A 20730-nucleotide genomic window follows, 5' to 3' on the forward strand; every position below is an offset into this window, starting at 1 on the left:
ATTTTATTGGGTGCTGAATACTTCCCCTTCATTCTGACTGGAAGAAAGGTGATTGGTCCAGTGGGTACACCATCTGCCCTAGAGACTGTATGGGGCTACTGCCTGATGGGTAAGGTCTCAGAGGAGAGTTCTACTATCTCAAATAATCTGTGCATGTATTCCAATGCCAATTTAGAAGAGTTGGTGAAGTGATTTTGGGTCGTAGAAGAGCCACCTAGGACAAAAAAATTATTGGAAAGTGAAATGGCTTGTGAGGAGATATACAAATCAACTGTTTGTCGTTTAAATACTGGTGATACATTGTAGAATTACCATCCAAGGAAACAAATACGAGTGAGATATCGGGATATCTTGAAGGTAGAACTAATGTTGGAGAAAATGTTTCCATGATTCGAGAAGAAGAATTGGGAGATAATTTAGAAGAAGTTCCAGGTAAACAAGGTATAGCCTTCAACAGTTATTTACCGATCAACGGTAATTTAGGGAAAGAGTTAAAAGTGATTCATAGTCCACATGAAATCAAACCAATGGGAAGACCCATACCGAAAAAGGAAATTGAAGATGTTTTTGAAAGGGAGAAATGAAATTTGGAAGAGTTAGATGATGATAGACAGGATAATGTTGTAATAAAATGGACAAAATCCGAAAAGGGAGAAGAAATGAAAGAGTATACTCTAACAACTATGTCGTATGGTGTATCATCATCACCATTTCTTTCCATTTGTACTACGCATCAGTTTATTGAAGATGAAGAAAAAATGTTCCCTGCGGCTTCTGAAGCCTTACGGTTTTCTACTTACATGGGTGATATAGTTACATCAGTCTCATCAATGGAAGCAACCAAGCAACTGCAGTCTGAGCTTACTGAATTGTTAAGCAAAGGGAAATTTGAATTACTAAGGTGGGCCAGCAATCATTCTACCATTCTATCAAATCTCCCTCCAGAGCACTGCGCTATTGATGCAAAAGATTCCACTTTGGAGTCTGATAAAACCATTAAAATTCTTGGCTTCCAATCAAATCCAATTGGTTACTACCTCTTCTACAGGGTGAAGGTTCCATCCAGTCTAGCTACAAAACGAAATGTTTTATCAACTTTAGCACAAATTTTTGATCCATTAGGATATTTGAGACCTTTCATGCTTACCTTCAAGAGTATAATTCAATACCTATGGCAATCGGGATGTGACTGGGATGATATGGCATCCGTAAAGGTAGTGAAGAAATGGGAGCTTTGTGTGGTTGTCCTAGTAGCTAGATTATTACATGAAGTTCAAGAAGTGCTTTCAAAAATTATAAACATAGATTATATTGCAGCTTGGACTTATTCAACTGTGGCATTGAGTTGGACTCGGTCTTCACCTCATCGTTGGGCTACGTTTGTGGCAGATCGTGTAAGTCAAGTACAGGAACACCTGTCTACAGAGCAATTCAGATATGTGCCAACCGAATGTAATCCAGCTGATTGTGCTAGTCGAGGACTATTGCTCAATGAATTAATTGGTAATTCTCTGTGGTGGAATGGTTCTGATTGGTTAGACAAACCACTGGAGTGCTGGCCACACCAAACCCACCGTACCGTAATGATGATGAAAATTCCAAACAGATTGAATTGGAAGCAAGAAAAATTACTCTAGCAACACAGAGTAAAGACTCAGAGGAATCAATTCAATCGGTGAACTTGAGAAATCGATGGAGTTTACTCAAAAGAATTGTATCCTCATTCTGGAAACATTGGCAATTGGAGTATCTATCTAGCTTGCAAACCCGAACAAAATGGTACAGAAAACATAGTAATGTTAACATTGGACGTATGGCTCTCTTAAAGGAAAGTAACCTTCTCCCTCTTCACTGGAGGCTTGGTCGAATAACGAAGATATTCGCTGGACAGGATGGAATTGTGAGAGTGGTGGAGGTACAGACTGCAAAAGGAAGTCTCACTAGGGCTGTCAATAGGGTATGTCTCCTCCCTATTGATGAAGATTAGGCCTTATTGTAGGAAACTTCAATAAGTTTAGTGGATAGTTTTTTATTTCTCGTTTTACATGTGGGAAAGGTTCCCAAGTTGCTTTGTTTCTTGTTTTCATCTATAGTGGTTGTATATAGTCATTATTTCTTGTCCCATCCTCTCCTTTCCGTGGGCCTCCTACTCCTTTTGTATAAGTCTTGATTTGTGAAGTTTTGATTTGGACATGAAGGTAGGCCTATGTTATTGTGCACTTAGCCATTTAAATTGTTCAACTTGCTACCCAACACCAGACAACCCCAAAATGTTCTCGATGTAATTGATACAGTCCACAAACCAGAGTGCTGTTTGAGCCAGCCTCTGTCGAATAAACACCACTGCTTTCAATAGAAAAACAGTAGCATTTTAAGCGAATTATCCAGTCTAGAGAGCGCACTAGTTTATATTATAAGAACAAATCGAAATCCCATTATCTGTTACATTAATTGAATAATTTAATTGATCACTATTAAATTTTTAAAAAACTTTTAAGTGAAAAACACTCACATTATTTGATGTGGCGACGTCCGTTTCGTGCTGGTATCGCACATTTTCAAGCCAAACCGGACTGAAGTGTTTTAAGGTTATGAGGGTGAAATTTGGTTGGGGTGGAGGGGAGTTTTGGTGGTTAATGGAGGAGTATTTAAATGAGTTTGTCAACAGGGTGTGGGAGGAAAAGTTGATTTGGTCATTTAGAATATTGCTTGGCTGTTGTTTGGTGTGTTTGTATATTTCAAACTGTTTCTAGTACATTTAATTTTCTGTTTTTGTGGGAATAGTGGAGTATTTCGAGGTTGTTGTCTATGTCAGGGTGTGTGTGGTCAGAGGAGATGATGTGTTCTGCAAAGGTGGAATGGGAGGACGGATGGGTTATGGCTCTTGTGTGTTCTTTGAATCTTACATTGAAATTTCTAGCTGTTTTACCTATGTAGAATTTGCTGCAATCTCTACAATTTAGCTTATAAATTCCTGGTCTATTGTATTGATTTTGAGAGGTGTTGTGTGGGGACAAAAGTTTTTTCAGTGAGTTTTTTTGTTCTGTATGCAACCTTGTATTTTATTTTCTTGAATGATGCTGCTATTTTGTATGTTTTATTGTTGTGGTATGTGAGGGTGACGAATGCTGTATGATTATCAGTGTTGTATTTGTCAGAGTTTTGTGGATTGTTAATACCTAGAAATACCTAATATTGAAATACCTAGAAGATATGCTAAAATCAAACAACACCCCACAGGACATTATGCAAGAAAATAATAACTCTAACCAAACTTGTAACCTCACAAAACTATTTTGAATTCAATAGTAAATTTTATTTTCAACCCCATGGCCTCCCTATGGGATCACCCATATCTTGCATTCTAGCAGAGATTTTCATTCACACTATAGAACAAAAAACACATCCTACACAACCATGATCCCAATCACACATCCAATCCAATAGAATACTCACTGGTTCCGATATGTAGATGACATATTAATACTATACAGGGGGAACAAACGACAACTTGAAACACTACACACCCACCTCAACCGCATACACCCAAATTTGACGTTCACACTTGAATTAGAAACCAACAACAGCATAAATTCCTGGATATCACCATCACAAAACAGAACCAATCATTCAAAACATTCAAAATATACAGAAAGCCCACAACAACCGACACCACAATCCATTGCACTTCAAATCACCCTATCCAACACAAACTTGCAGCCTACAACCACCTGCTATACAGATTAATAAATATCCCAATGACAACCACAGATTACAACACTGAACTGCACACAATAAAATATATTGCACAACAAAATGGATACAAACCCTCAATGATTGACAACTACTACAAAAAATTAAAAAACAAGATCAATCCACAAAACTCTGACAAATACAACACTGATAATCATACAGCATTCGTCACCCCACATACCACAACAATAAAACATACAAAATAGCAGCATCATTCAAGAAAATAAAATACATTGTGAGAGTGGTGGAGGTACAGACTGCAAAAGGAAGTCTCACTAGGGCTGTCAATAGGGTATGTCTCCTCCCTATTGATGAAGATTAGGCCTTATTGAAGGGAACTTCAATAAGTTTAGTGGATAGTTTTTTATTTCTCGTTTTACATGTGGGAAAGGTTCCCAAGTTGCTTTGTTTCTTGTTTTCATCTATAGTGGTTGTATATAGTCATTATTTCTTGTCCAATCCTCTCCTTTCCGTGGGCCTCCTACTCCTTTTGTATAAGTCTCCTCAATGGCCCCTGAGGAGTGAAGATATTTCCTTTTTTTCCTAGTTTCCCTAGTAGGGTTTGTTATAGGTGGTTTTTGTTTTTGTTTTTTTTTTGGTTATTGGAAGTTCTTCCAAGGTGGGCGGATTGTTCGGACGTTATATCAATGTTCCCCTTTGTTGTCTGGCGTTGTGTGGTTGAGGGGGCAATTGAAGGGTGATGCACATAGCATAATTGCGCCAGCTGCCAGCCAATCGAACAGCTCACTTCTTGTAATGTCAATTTTGTAAAGTGATTTATTGTGATTTATTCCAAGTGTCGTCTCATCTCATATCGTGATCTGGACCTGGGATCCTGGAAGCAATGAGGATTTGGACATGAAGGTAGGCCTATGTTATTGTGCACTTAGCCATTTAAATTGTTCAACTTGCTACCCGACACCAGACAACCCCAAAATGTTCTCGATGTAATTGATACAGTCCACAAACCAGAGTGCTGTTTGAGCCAGCCTCTGTCGAATAAACACCACTGCTTTCAATAGAATAACAGTAGCATTTTAAGCGAATTATCCAGTCTAGAGAGCGCACTAGTTTATATTATAAGAACAAATCGAAATCCCATTATCTGTTACATGTAATTGAATAATTTAATTGAATTGGAAATGTTGATGTAATGTATTTTTTCAGGTGACACCATAGACATTGATTGTATTCCAGGCTACCAGCTGATTGGTCCAAAGCAAAGGGTGTGTCTCTTGAATGGAACCTGGTCTGGACCACAAATAGTATGCAAACAAACCGTTTGTCCTGCTCTGAATCAAAGTGCATCACAGCTTGAAAGCAACCACTTCGATATTGTAGTGTCAAATCATAGTTACGGTGGTTCACTGGTGGTGAAATGTAAAAAAGGCTTCGAGCTGACTGTCGATGACGAGGTTTTGAAGAATTTGCAGTGGACCTGCGACAAGGATGGAGTCTGGAAAGGAGAGATTTCGCTGGCAGATTCTGTGTCTTGGAAATGTGAGACTGAGAAGGAGAAACAATGTTTTCCACCTGAGGTAGTTGAACACTTACCAGTCTGAAACAATAGCAATTGGTTTGCTACATTAGTTGTAGAATCGTGAATAATTCGCCTTGAAGGTGTGTGAATCGCATATTCATCATATACATTGAGTTATATAGGCTGTTATGTCGGTTGCTACACCATCATCAGGTTAGATTTGAAATAAAATTATTGAAATGAAAGCAATCACATTTACTTTGATAAACTATAGAATCTGAATGGGAGAGAAGAAAGCGTTTTCGATCTGTCAATGCCTTTTGACTGAAAAAAATTGATCTGCCACAGCCACTCCATATTCAATCCATATCGTCCAGATTCAATGCATTTGTTTTATGGTACTGGTACTGGTACTTAAAACAAATGTACAATGTATTATTTGTCTAGATACTCTATTCTCAAATTATTTATCAAAATGCACCTAATGATAATAATATATTGACAGCTAAGCATTTTTACAATGTGATTTACAACAATTTACAATGTGATTAAGCATTGTGACAATTATGATTTTCAAGGTTGAGTGGTAGAGAGGACTAAAAAGTCAAAACTCCATTAAATAAAAAATGTTTTCATTTTACTTCATTAGTTAACTAGCCTACTTGCGTTATATTTTCATTATCTAGAAGTACATTCTTTTTAACACTTCGCTTACGTAGTACCCTATCCTTGTTGAATTCAGTTTATATAATTGATGAATTTTATAAAATTATTCACAAAACTATTAATAACATAAATAGTAATTTTTCTTGCGTATTTGTGTTGGTTAAGTTTGAATAATTGACTAACAAAATGTTACTATCATTCCTAATTACGGTTTTATTTCTGTGTTTTCAAGGAACCAAGTAATGGATATGTTTTGGAGCCAGAAATTGAATTCACAACTCACTATCCTATTGGCAAAATGTTTAACATCAGTTGTCGACAAGGTTATTTGTTGAAGGGTGAAAATTTCACAGAATGCTTGAAAAGTGGTACTTGGAGTCATGCCTCCAGAATTATCTGTGAAGGTCAGTGACTATTCGTTTCTGTTAATGAGACTTTGTCTAATAGAATTGAGCATGTTTGAACGACTAATATTTTAATTTAAAAAAACTTTGATTCTGGCAATAGTAACGGGTGACTCAAAGTAGAGGGAATTTTTAAAAAATGCAACAAAAGAGGAAAAGCAACAAATAATTTTATTTCAAAAATTAGAACTCAAAACTTGTTATTCATGAAACATTAATGACATTCATAATTTTTTTACCTTCCTTGCCCTATTACCCAGGGCCGCCCAAAGGACAGGGCGACCGGGGTGGTCGCCCCGGGCGCCGCGGCTAGGGGGGCGCCGCGGTCGTATAATGATTACCGCCCCAACATTATCGGTTCAAGTACTTTTATTCCACCTTCACCTTAAAAATCTTGAACCATTTTCTCATCAATCCATTTCTATGTATAACTCATTACTTATATATGTATAGTGTAAATTGTGGCATGAACAATAGAAACTTGACGTTCACTGACTGAACTTTGGTAAATACAGTCACTTTACGCATAGCATAGGCGTATATTTTTCCAGTCTTTGAGTGAGCCTGTGCGCGCCCACTGCCCCTGAAACCTGCAAGTCTTCATTGTTCGCTGGTTACAACATTTTTCAATTTAGGAATATCAACGGATATTTAAAATTAAATAGGGTTTAGCCTGCAGAATACAAGGTTAGAAAAGACTATGAGATAAGACAAGCTGGGCCGGATGGTTTAAATATGGAGCTGTTCAAGCATGGGGGACTCTTCTTCAAACTTTGCTTCCACCATTTGATAAATATGTGCTGGAGACAATAATTAAGCATCCCAGAAGTTTGCAAAGTTGCTACAGTCAAATCTCTTTTCAAGAAGGGAGATAATAATAGTCCAGTTACTATATACATTGGTGCTTGCAATTTATATTGTAGTTCTGATTTTTTAATACCGGTATATTATTCGGTTACATGAGAAAAGTCCAGAACCAATTTCTTTATGCAAAATTTCCCTGTGCTAGATACAGAGTGGCCCAAAAACCTCGTATTTCCAGATCATTTCCTAGCTATTTCTGCCAATCCAGTAATCGGACGGAAAATTTGCTCTAACCTTTGTTTCAGATTATAAAATTCTGAATAAAATGAGATCATTCAGAACTCTCTATCTTCAATAAGTACTGAGTTATGATTTTTCAAAAATGAGTAAAATTTAAAGAAAAAATCAATTCTGATGAATTTTAGTTTTTGATCAACAATCATATCTTTCGATTGTTACCATTTAGTTAGATATATAATTCAAAGTCCCTCTGGGCGTATTTTTGTGCCTACAATCTAAGATCAGGTAGAGCGCTCTATCTCATATAGATTTTCAGTTACAACTGACAACAATGCTCCTTGTATTATGAAAAATACCTTATTTTCGGCTTCAACCATCCGTCCGATTACTGGATTTGGCAGAAATAGCAAAAAACTGGAAAATTGAATGAAAATACGAGGTTTTTGGGCCACTCTGTATCTAACACAAGTAAATTTTGCATGAAGAAATTTGTTCTGGACTTCTCTCATGTATCCAAATAATATATTAAAAAATCAGAACTACAATATAAATTGCAAGCACACCTTCTTCTTTATGTCTATATTGACTGGACTAAGAAGTTCCTGTAAAAACTATAGAGGAATCAGCTTGCTAAACACTGCTTACAAAACTATACCATGATTATCAAGGAGAGGATGCAGCCCTTAATGGAATTTCTTCTCTTGGAAGAGCAATGTGGCTTTACTTTTAAATACTAACTTACCGCCCTATGTGTGTGTGTGTGTTGTGTGTGTGTGTGTGTGTGTGTGTGTGTGTGTGTGTGTGTTTGAGTGTATGTGTGACTGTGTAGACGATATCTCATCTCCCAATCAACGGAATGACTTGAAATTTGGAACTTGAGGTCCTTAAAATATAAGGATCCGACACGAACAATTTCGACCAAAAGCAATCAAGATGGCGGCTAAAATTGTATGGCATTAATATTGTATTGTTAATGAAATGTATTTTTATTTTTTACTTGCAAATATAATAATTGTATTGTTAATCTTTTTGGGAGAATAGAGAATTTCAGTTTCAATTTCAATGGCGGCTAAAATAGCGAAAATGTTGTCAAAAACAGGGGTTTTCGCGATTTTCACAAAAACGGCTTTAACGATTTTGATCAAATTTATACCTAGAATAGCCATTGATAAGCTCTATCAACTGCTACTATTCCCATATCTGTAGAAATTTCAGGTGTTATTTCTCCAGCGTTATTGTCCTGTCACCAGCTGGCTCAGATCTTTGAATAGTAGACTTGAGATGCGCGTGAACACTAGCATCAGTTGATCAATTTTCATAACGGCAAGGAAAGTTGTGTGAATGCGCCACACCCGATTTTTTTTAAAATGACTTTCTTTAGCGCCAAGCCAAATGAGGCGTTTTTCAGTCACGTCTTATCAATAAATGACAATAATTCTATATACAGTACTGTATTTAGGAGTTGATTTAATATTTTTCCTCAACATTTCTCACGACAGGACAGGAAGCTCTCCCTCCGATTGGCTGATTGGGTTGACGCTTCAAAAGACAAAAACATATTTAATCTCAATCATGAAAATTTATTATATAAAATCATTGAAAAATATATTTCTTGGGGAATAAAGTATAATTTTTCAACAAGAATAAACAGTTAATATATCACATCAGATATACCGGTATCAGCTATCTTCTATAGAAGGCAGTTGCAAGGCAGAGAATCGGCATTGCCGTTGCCCTATGTTATCCACCTACATTATAACGTGGACCTCACTATAGATCTTGTATTCCATCTTGTATCTGTAGTTGAGATGGCTGTACTGTAATCTATTGATAGATTCCAATCATATGAGATTCCTATAAATGATGCAAATACTGTTATAAAAGACTGGACAGCAGCCAACTCACTTAGTCTGATCAGCAACAAAACCCAAACGATGAATTTTTCCTTGGCTAATTATTCAGGAAATGGGGAGGTGAAGTTTTTGGGTGTGACGTTAGAGTCAAACATGAAATGGGGCATACACATTGGAAATATCAGTAAAAAAGTTGCTAGGGGTGTATTTCTCATCAGGAAATTTAGACCTTTTGTCAATGTTGATGTATTGCTGTCAATTTACTATGCACACATTCAAAGTCATTTGTCATTATGGCATAGTGGTTTGGGGACACTCGTCTGAAATGAAAAAGCTCATGATTTTACAAAAAAGAGCTGTGAGAGCTATTTTTAATGTCCACTGTAGAACTCATTGTAAACCTTTGATCAGAGAGCTAAAAATACTGACGGTTCCATCTCTTTTTATTCTTGAGTGTCTGTTGTATGTAAAAAGTTACATGCATGAAATGCAGACAAATAATTACATTCACAATAAGGGAACACGCCAGAAGACATTGTTGCATAGAAGTCAATGTAACTTACAACTAACTCTGCATGAACAGTTTTCATGAATTTGGTAAGAAAATTTATAGCTTGTTGCCAACGGAAGTCAGAGCATTAAATATGAGCAGTTTTAAAAATGCATGAAAGATATGTTGTGTGAGCTCTGTGTCTATAGTGTTTGTAGAATGTTTGACACTAGATAACGCATCTATAGACATATAGAATATTATTGTTGTTGTCCTGTTTTTATTATTGTTGATTTGCTATTACTATTATTATTGTTAGTGTGTTAAAAAACGTTAACGGTACTTATTCATGGATTGATGAATGAAGAATGTTATAAATTGTAAATGTAATGTACCTGACCTTGTTATACAATTTGTTTTGTAACGACAATAAACAATTTTGATTTGATTTGTTTCTATACATATTGTATAGTAGGCTGTACATATAGAAACCTATCATGTCTTACCCATTTATGAATAATTTAAATAACCAGCAAATCATCCATACGTATTCACATTAATCTTACAAACAATCGATTGTTTTGTTTTTAAAACTTCAACTTCCATTATTTCTCAATAAACTGCCAGTTTTCATGTCAAATCTCTCACACTCTCTTCAAAAATTATTCTCTAACACTTCTTCAAAAATAATTAACACTTTCTAGAAAGGATGGTTATTACATTTTAATTTGAATTCTACTTTTATTGCAATTATTTTGAATCAGTATTAAGTTATTTTTCAACAATACTGTAATCAACCTTCTGTAGGAAATTTCTGTTTTTCCAGCCGTTGAATGTTCAATACCAACTCTGCCAGCAAATACAGCTTTAACGATTTTGTCAGATACAAAGTATGGCAGTTTAGCTCAATTCAAATGTGTGCCAGGATTTCGTGAATTTGGATTATTTTCTATCCACTGTCAGGCAAATGGAAAATGGTCCCGATTACGAGGCAAATGTCTCAGTAAGTAACTAGTAAAAACTAGTAAGGTTTCATTTTTCTGTACTTAGCAATAAGTCCGGTAGCGTGGCACTTCGTATGGTGGCGTTTTCCACAAACCCATTAAGCGTGACGTTTCCTACGAACCAAAAAACAATCGTGGCGTTTCCTATGTAGAACTACTACGTGTAGCCTACTCAACTTGTATCGGTTACTGTTATCTGTCCCGAAATGTAACTGTTACTGTTATTTGTATGGAGCAGATAGATGGACTCTCCTGTAATGGCACTTGGGTCTACTTGGGGTGGCATATCTTATAAACAATACATATTTTGTAAACTATTGTTACCTTTACGACCAGCAGCAGCCTAAATTAAATTTAGAGAAGTGGACCAGTTGTATGTTATGAAAATAAAAATAACAAATATCAATACAAGCATGACTAATATTGAATGTACGAGTATAACTACATTGATATAATAGTTTCCTATTAAGAATTTAACACTTGTTAGATCATGGCTTGACCAACACATTCTTATGCTGAGTGTCAATAAGAGTGTATATATGGTATTTTCACCAGCAGTGAGCTCTCTCCCCAGAGATATTCTGAATACTGGTATCAGAATACACTCTTCAATCTGTCTTGAACGGGAAAGATTGCGGACTGGTGATGGAGATTGTGATTGTCACTCATTAAAAAACGTGAAAGAAACTAAATATCTAGGAGTCTTTGTAGACTCTCATCTTAAATGGAATGCACATATAAATAACATGTGTAAGAAAAAAAACACATGATTCACAAATCCCATAGATTAAATGAACTTAATGACCCAACTATAATGAAGATGGTTTATTCAGCATATGCATAGTCCATATTGCAATATGGTATTAGAGTAGGGGGTGGAGCATTGGATGTCCATTTTAATAAAATCTCTGTGATTCAGAGATATATTTTAAAAGCTGCACTTGGAAGACCAAGACGATATCCCAGAGCCATAGCCTTTTTGCAGAGTTCCCAGTTTTAACAGTAAGACAACTTTACATGAAAAATTTAATTCTATCCGTTCATAAGCATAAAAATCTCTTTGAAACTAACATTTCGTCCTATAATTTCCGTTCATTAGGTATCTCATTACCGCATTCCTAGAACAAATTTAACAGTATGCCGCAGACAGTTCCCACACAGCACAGAAAGTTTCAGATATATATCAGTTATGTATCAATGATATGTAAAATATACATATCGAATGATATGTCTTTGATACACATCAGTTAGATATCATTAATAACCGTTTTTCAACATAATAAATGCTATCTTTCAGTTATCTATCAGATACCTCCCTTTGAAACTTACCCACAATGCATCTTTTCTGCACATGCGCTGTGGCACAGTTTTGGTGAGCATATTTTCAACATATCAGATGTTATCTCTCAGTTATCTATCTGATACCTTTCCTTGAAACATACCCATAATACATCAATTCTGGACATGCGCTGTGGCCCAGTTTTGGTGACCATTGCAGTCATTGCAGTTCAGCATCACTGAATAGTTTGTTTACTGTTTGGAATTCGCAATTTTCGTTTTGTTTACTGACGTTTGGAAATTGAAATCTTCAAAATAGTATCTAACAAGTAAGTATCTAACAAGATTTTTCTTTTTGGTATTAGAAATATGGTGTTCTAGATTACTTTTCCATGAACCATCAGTTACATTTTACTTGATAATTGGATACGGTAGTTTAGCTGGTCTTTGTCCTGGAGAGTTGGATTGTTTTGTATCTTTCCTTTCATCTTTCGAAATTTGTGCAAAAAAGTAGTTTTTTGAAATCAATATTTAGGCAGTTCTACATGTGTGTACTGGAATTATTGATAATTAATTTGATAATAATTATTCAAAAGGCTCGGCCTATTTGCTTACATAAACTCCAAGTAGGCTTATAATGATGCTATTGGTACCCTACCATAGCCAAGGTATGAAACTCTTTAGCATGATGTGTTTAGAAACTGGAATCATTGGAATCAATTAAAATCAAAGCATCTTTGACTGGAATATAGGCCTAGTGAGCTATTTACTAGATTCTGACCAATGATTAATATTTAATAGTTTTTTTGAATGAGACGGTTACCATAATCACTATTAATTAATTTATCTATGATGATCTGCTTCTTTCTCAAGACTTCATATTTTTCATTTATTATTTATTTCTAAGATTTTTAATTTTTTTTATTATAAATTTATATGTAAGTGTTATTCCAAAATCTTCATTTTCAAGATTCAACCATTTTTAAAAACTATTCAACTATTTTTAAGAAAATATTATGTTTTTGTTTAAAAATAGTTTAGCATCTAAACCAATGGTTTGGTAGATAAATGTGATCCAAATTACTTACTACCATATTATTATAATGAATATTAAAGTTTGAAGCCGCGTCTGAACCAACGTTGGTAACAAAATGTTAATAACCCAATCTTTATAAATTCTATTAGATTGAACATAACTTATCATACACATGGTGAACATTATGTGTTTGTAAAGCTCCGTTCGAAGTAATAGAATCTATATCATAAGGATTAAGTTATTAACATTTTGTTAATAACTTTGGTGTAACCCCAGATTTACATTGTTATACTGTGAAAATCTTTCAGTTATCTCTGATCTAAGAATATTTTATATTTCCTATTAATTTATGAAAAATTCAAACTCTCGGCCTCTGCGCTCAGGTTTTCTTAACCTTGCAGAGACCCTCCTTATATATTATATAACTTATTATAACTACTACCTACTATTTAACTATTATGTTGTATTTCATACTTCAGTTTCAAACTTTGTAAGTTATTCAAGTAGATCTAATATCATTGTTGATTCTTCTTAAAATTCATTAATTTTATTTAAAATATTTTTTATTCATCAAGAAAGTATATTCTGTCGTGATTCAATTGAAATTTTCATAAAAGGTAACATTTTCTTGTAGTTCATTATATTTCTATTCAGTTCACAAACAATTAGATATTGTGGTGTGAAGTTGAAAAAGGACAGAGCTGCTGTATCTAATAAGAAATGTTCTCATACATTTTTTAAATTTCCAACATGATTGAACCAATCCTTTGTGATATTTTATGTTCCAGCCACTAAAAGGGTGCACAATAGCACAGCTATCAAGAAATAAATGAACCCTATCATTGCACCTTGGTTTGTGGAAGCGAAATTGAGGATCAGCAGGAGTAGCAAGTAAGTTGATAAATTAATTTCAATTAGTCACTTTTGATTTCCTATATTTACCATTTTTGTTTAGTCCTAATGGTGCATTTTTTAGTCCTAATGATGCATTCTCCAGTCCTAATGGTGCAATGGTGTGTTTCTTAGTGGGCAGGCAGTGCAACAAGCTGAAAAAATTCTACTTTACAAGCTATCAAAACAAAAAAGCTAGAAGAAAAAGACGTTGATGTCAATACCACTATATAAACTTACTGTCAAACTATCATTGTGAAAGAAATATTGAGCTGTTTTCATAATTTTCACTAACCCTATCTATAATCTTTACATCTCATTGGAGGTTTTTTCCTAATATTACTATTATTTAGAACGTTTGCATATTTAGTCAAGAAACTTGTTTGAGAATCAACTTTTATTAAATTTTTAATTTGCTGTGATGATTTCCTTTTTTCTAGGCTCTGTACATCATAACATAATGATGAAAGTGAGGAGAGAGAAGAAGGAGATGTGTAGGAGAAGAAGCTCAACATGATAATTAACATGCTTAACATAAAATTGTAAATACTGTACCAAAAATATTATTTTATTATAATTGAAAGTATGAAATTGTAAGTACTACTGTATCAAAAATATTAGTTTATCATTTTATTATAATTTTTATTCAACTTGGTTCAACAGAATATTATTTCATGTATGTCTTTATTCATTTACATGAGTAATAAATTGATAAATATTTTGCCAGATCAATTAATCTCAGATAGATTTGATAAATCAGTCATTAAAGATACAGAGAGATGGATCAGAAGTAACAATATTGTTCTGTGTACATGGAATGTGGTAAATTGTCCGATTCACAATTATTTACCAAGTAAAAACTTCCACGTTCCATGGGAGGAATTTTGGCAGATTCTGTTCCAGTTCCAATTTTCTACCCCACAGTCGAAGTGTGGTAAATTGTCCGACCTGGTACAGTTCCAACAGGTTCCAACTATCTGAGCTCTCATTGGTCAATTATTGTAGTCTGCTTGCTTCTCTGCGCATGCGCTGATAGTTTGTTTACCATAGCATAGCATAGAATACATAACCAATAATGATGTTTGATAACCATTCATTAAATGAAATTTTCTTAATAGAAAATTTGAGAGTAATGGAATAAAAGAAATTTACACTTTTCTAGATGGTAGGTTTGTAAAACAGCCTTTCTTCATTCACGCAGCTAGTAAATGACACATTTTAGTGTAAATCAACTTTATATGTGCGCGCCAAAAGCTTGAACCAACGATTTTGAAGTGGCGTTCCATGGGAACATTTTGCACTAGTCACGTGATGGAACAATATTTACGATTGGAACTGGAACAATTTACTGTACACAGAACGTACACAGTGTTTTTCGCCTCATGTACAGTTAGAATCTACTTTATCAAAAACATTTTTATCTTTGTTATTATTTTCACTAAGTTACATTTTTTTAGATATTATATTACTACAATTATTATTATTTATTTATTTATTATTACTACTATTTAAATAAAATGTTTAATAATCTTTTATGTTTATTATAAATTAAATGAAATCTTTTGGTAGGTACTCGTTGCTACCACACAAACTTCGGTTTTGCTGGCAACGCCAATTAAAAATTTTAAAAAAAGTTTAAATTTTATTTTTATTCTGTATAAGTATGAAGTATTTGTTTTATTTATTATTGTTATCTTTAAAATTGGCAAATAAATGATTTTGATTTTTGAGACTAGGAAATCTATTTTCTAAATCGACTTTGACATAACTAGGTAGTATTCGTCAATTATCAACTTGCACGGTCCACGAACTTGCTTCTATACAGATGCAATATTAGACAAATAACAGTAACAGCTACTTCAAAACATAAGAGTATCAAATCATTTTTTGAATTTTAGCTCATAGGAAACGCCACGCTTAATGGCTTTGTAGGAAACGCCACCGTAGGAAGTTGAACATAGCCATAAGTCCATACAATCATGTCCTTATCATATATATAAAATCGGAAAACTACTAACTTACCAATTTTATTCCTCGTTGAACGTTGAATTCAAATTTTCATATTGGAAATTTGAATTTTTGAAAGTGCACTCGAAATTATTTATTATAGATTTATATTTCTTATTGAAAATCTAAAAAGGTCCTTTTCCGCTTTTTGGATTGATAGAATACTGTAGTTGGATTTACAATTTTATAGTTTGTTTGTCAATAATAATTATTTTTATTACAAGTTACTAATTTTACAACTGTTATGCCAAGAGAACTTATTATTAATTGAGAAATTCTAGTATCATTGTCATAAAAATATGTGAAAATTCAATTTTGTTGTATTTTTACAAATAAAAGACAGCCCTAGTATGTTGAAGTTTTGTGATTATTGAGCGTTACAGTATTTCTATACATTCATATATTTTTTTACATCTCGGATATCATTAAATATTCGAAGGAAATTATTGAGTAAAGTAAATTACCTTGTTTTTTAGTTCAAGTGTAGCCCATGGATTTTAGACTGTCAAATACTTTTTGTGCTACTTGTTATTAATATTTGATATTTCTGTTTCTCTTGTCCCGTAGTAAGGATTTAAAAAATAAACGTTTAAAAAATACTCAAGTTTATATGTCGGAATCAATCGTCCGATACATTATAAATTGTATACTATTACAAAAATGACATTTCCATATGAGAATAAAATTTGAATATTTTGTCAAAGTCAAAATATTTTATTGCAGCAGCTAATTGAGAACATCAATTGCATTACAAATGTCAATGATAGATTGAAACAATTAAAAGCAAGAAGTCATTACAATAAATTATAAAACATAAAAATATACTTATTTTCATAACAATATAAGTAAAACACACTCATAAGACATAATTATATGACTAGTTCACTCATAAGAATACCTAGTTGTTAATCAAACATATTGTCAACTACGTCATTGAACTCTTCTATTTCATAAATTGGATTCGTCAACAGAAATCGTTTAACTCTATTAGTGAATATTTTTAATGGTATTTTTTTATATTCTCAGACAAGGCATTGAAAAGTTTCAGAGAAATGTAATAGAAAGTTTTCTGAGTATTTGCAAAGTGGCAAAACTTCAAGACTAGTTTATTCCTACCTCTAGTATTATAGTTGTGACACATACCCTGCTGAACATAAGAGTTATAAATTTACCTAGACATGATTGAGACATTGATACACAAACACAGCAGGAAGTGTCATAATTTCAATCAATTTAAAGCTATCCCTACAGTGTTCTCTTGAAGGAAGACCACATATTATTCTCACAGCTTTTTTCTGCAGTCTAAATAATCGAATACTATATTTTTGGGAAGCCCACAATAATGTTCCATAAGATAGATAACTATGTATATGAAAAAAAACTATTCTCAACACTGATAGACTTACTCCTGTTCTCAATTTTCTTAACATAAACAATCCCTTACACAGCTTACCCGCCACTTCATCAATATGGTATTTCCAATTCAGCCTAGAGTCAATATTAAAACCAAGAAAATGAACCATTCTCAGACCATTCAAATCAACATTGTTGCCATAAGACACATTAAGACTCTCAATTTTATCTACGTTTAAACACAGTAAATTTGCGTTACACCAGTCCTCAATCATCAGTGTAATATCATCTAAGGACCTGCTTCTATTGATTGCCAAGGTGGATTTTGTACTTATACAAACTGCAAGGTCATCAGCAAACAAATATCCTTTGGCTGAGGGTCCAATTACTCCAGGCATGTCATTCACATAAATAATGAACAAAGTTGGGCCCAATATTGAACCTTGAGGTACCCCATAACGAGCCGGCAAGTAATTAGACTCAACACCATTAAAAACCACTTTCTGAAACCTATCTCTCAGATAAGACTGAATAAGCTTGTTAGCAGATTCTTCAAAACCATAAAATTCTATTGTTTTCAGAAGAACTTCATGGCAAACTGTGTCGAAAGCTCTCAACAGGTCGAATAGTCTTACATCAGTCTGATTTTTATTTTCCAATGATTCCAATGGCTGATCATATAGGGAGATCGTCGCTTTCACAGTTCCCCTTCTAAACCTATAGCCATACTGATTGTCATTGAACAGATTATCCACCTCAAAATACTGAACCATCTGAATATTTAACAGCTTTTCAAAAACTTTAGATATAATCGGAACCAAAGATATAGGTCTGAAACTATTGCAATCAGATTTGCTACCTTTCTTGAATATTGGAACTACCTTTACAAGCTTCAATGCATCAGGAAACACAGAGTTTAATATACAACTATTTATAATGTGAGCTAACACTTCACTTAGATAGTCTATTCCTAATTTGAAAATTAAGGTGTTCATACCATAGATATCAGCACATTTGCTGGATTTCATGTTTCTTATGACACTCTCGACTTCAACCTTACTGACTATAGTCTGAAACTGAATTTACAAGAAGTCTGTAGTTACAACTGATATTTAGATATCCTGCTGAGCTCTGTTTACACCCCTCTTTAGCTACACCATTTACAATTTCATCAATCTTGTCAATAAAAAATATGTTGAACTGGTTTGAAGTTAAATCACCAACAGTACCCTCAAACCGTCGTTTACTGCCATATTCATTCTTTATGATAGTCCATATTGCTTTGCCCTCATTGCTAGAGGATATGATAAATTCGTCTTTTTCGTCTAGTTTCCCTGAGTAATGTTCTGAACCTTTTCTTATAATTCTTAAACAATCCTTTACAGAAAGTATACCAGTGCTCAAGTATGTATCATAGAGACAGTCGCACAGCTTAGTTCGGGACTATAAATTTTACTCTTTTTAGGTAAAGTGGGCTTATCTGTGACACTTCTGAGAGGAAAGGCTTCGTTCACCACAGACTCAACAGTATTGAGAAAACAATTCACTTTGGACTCTATACAGATTGATCAAAGTAAATTCGATACCAGTCAGTGTGACGCAGAAGATTTTTATATTCAATGATATTTTCTTCCTTCTTACTACACACAGACCGTTTAACCTTTATCCGAGATTGTTTACCTTGGTCTTTACGAAATCAAATTGTTGCAATACAAGATGAAGAGCCCAATGATCAGAGACCCACGTTTTCACTACATCACAAGAGAACGAATTTGATTTCACATTGGTGAAAATATTATCAATGCAACTACCCTTATCTCTATTACCCGGTCTGGTTGTATCACTGTAACATGCTCGTAGACCAAACGATAAGAGACAATTTTCCAGGTCGATCACATTTGAGCATTTTTTCTGAAAGTTAATGTTGAAGTCACCACACAAGACTATATTGGCATTGTATTTAATCAAATGCTCCAGAGCACAAGCCAAAACATCCAATAAAATACTAAAGCAGCTTTTGGTATTATCAGTATTTGACCTATATATAGATACTACAACAGTGTTTTGTTCCTCCAACAATACAGCCGCAAGTTCAATAATCTACAGGACCATATGGAAGAGAAATTGGTGAAAACAAATTCGAATCCGAAAGATGGCTTTCCAAAGACCTTCTAATCCTGTCACTAACATATTTCTTACCATTCAGATGCATGCCATGCGATGTAAAGAATCTTCGGCCTATTTTACCTATATCTATTTACTTGACATGTGAATACAGGTTACAAATTCTCATAATCTCCCTGTTAGTCTCCTCTATTGCTACATTAACACAGGACCAGTCAGCCAAATCGTAACGGTGAGGAATAGAAAAAACAAAAACATTTGTTTTATACAGCGCCACCAAATTCCTCCGCACCGCCACCAGCACATCCTTGGCCTCATTCTTACTTATATGATTCGAGCCAGCCTGAATTACAAGGAAGTCTCTCTCACCATAATTTTCCAAATCATCCGGCAAGACGTCCTTGAACTTGGCCCCTGGTTTTACAAAAGAAGTGAACCTGTAGTTGTTTTTATTCCCTGACTTTGTCGGATACATTATAAATTGTATACTATTACAAAAATGACATTGTCATATGGGAATAATATTTGAATAATTTGTTTGAATTTTGACAGGAATCAGTTGTAATAAGCCCGCTGTACATCCCGATGCAGAAATATCGGGGGATTCTTATTTGTATAATGCGCGATTGAAAGTAACTTGTCCGGAAGGTGAGTGTTGATTTTTTTTACCCCTAAAGGCTAAAATTTATTAATTGCTTTGACGACAAAATTCCTCAGTTGAACTTTCATTTAATTTCAATTTGTCAGTTTTGGATTCCATCACGAACTGTGATTATTATATTAAATTTAAAAATGACTAGTAATCTCTTTTCGATAACTTTAAAATGTTGGATAGAAGCGAGAAATTTTCAACTTGGAAGTTCTCAAAAATAGACTGCTGCTAATCATTGTTATTGACATTACTTCTAGTGATTTGATTCTCTGATACATATTTGTTTATTTCATTTATTGACTATCACAAATCATTATATTATACAATAATATGATTGAGAAGAGACAACAGGCAATAATACTGTATTCCTCCCAAATTTTTATGAATAAAAGTTATAAAAAAATGAGACTATTATGTTTCAACTTTTCACTTTCAAGTTCAATTTTCACTCCCAAACTAGAAATTTTTAATTTGGTACTTGAAAACCATTTAAAAAACAAAAATATTACTTATAGATCATTTTTTCTCTGATTCAAATTTGAGTGTAGTCTTATAATAATTATATAGCATCCAACTAACCAGTAAAATTTGTTTTATTCTAAATGTTATAAGGTGAATGAATTTTAGTTAATGTTTGAAGCTCTCTTAGGATTACTGCTCTGGTTATTTTTCAAGTTAGCCTATTCAAATATCAA

The 20730-nt window shown here is 33.9% G+C and overlaps 1 protein-coding gene across 1 annotated transcript in view; it reads left to right on the forward strand.

Moving 5' to 3' along the window:
- The window catches only part of LOC111062473 (sushi, von Willebrand factor type A, EGF and pentraxin domain-containing protein 1-like), an 85523-nt gene that overhangs the window by 62248 nt on the left and 2545 nt on the right, over positions 1–20730 (forward strand). Inside the window, exons 34-37 of the mRNA XM_039431451.1 lie at positions 4921–5291; positions 6132–6303; positions 10517–10693; positions 19936–20031. Coding sequence (XP_039287385.1) covers positions 4921–5291; positions 6132–6303; positions 10517–10693; positions 19936–20031 — 816 coding nt within the window. The remainder of the gene's footprint in view (positions 1–4920; positions 5292–6131; positions 6304–10516; positions 10694–19935; positions 20032–20730) is intronic.

The sequence above is a fragment of the Nilaparvata lugens genome, chromosome 6 (genome assembly GCF_014356525.2).
Source record: "Nilaparvata lugens isolate BPH chromosome 6, ASM1435652v1, whole genome shotgun sequence".
NCBI lineage: Eukaryota > Metazoa > Arthropoda > Insecta > Hemiptera > Delphacidae > Nilaparvata > Nilaparvata lugens.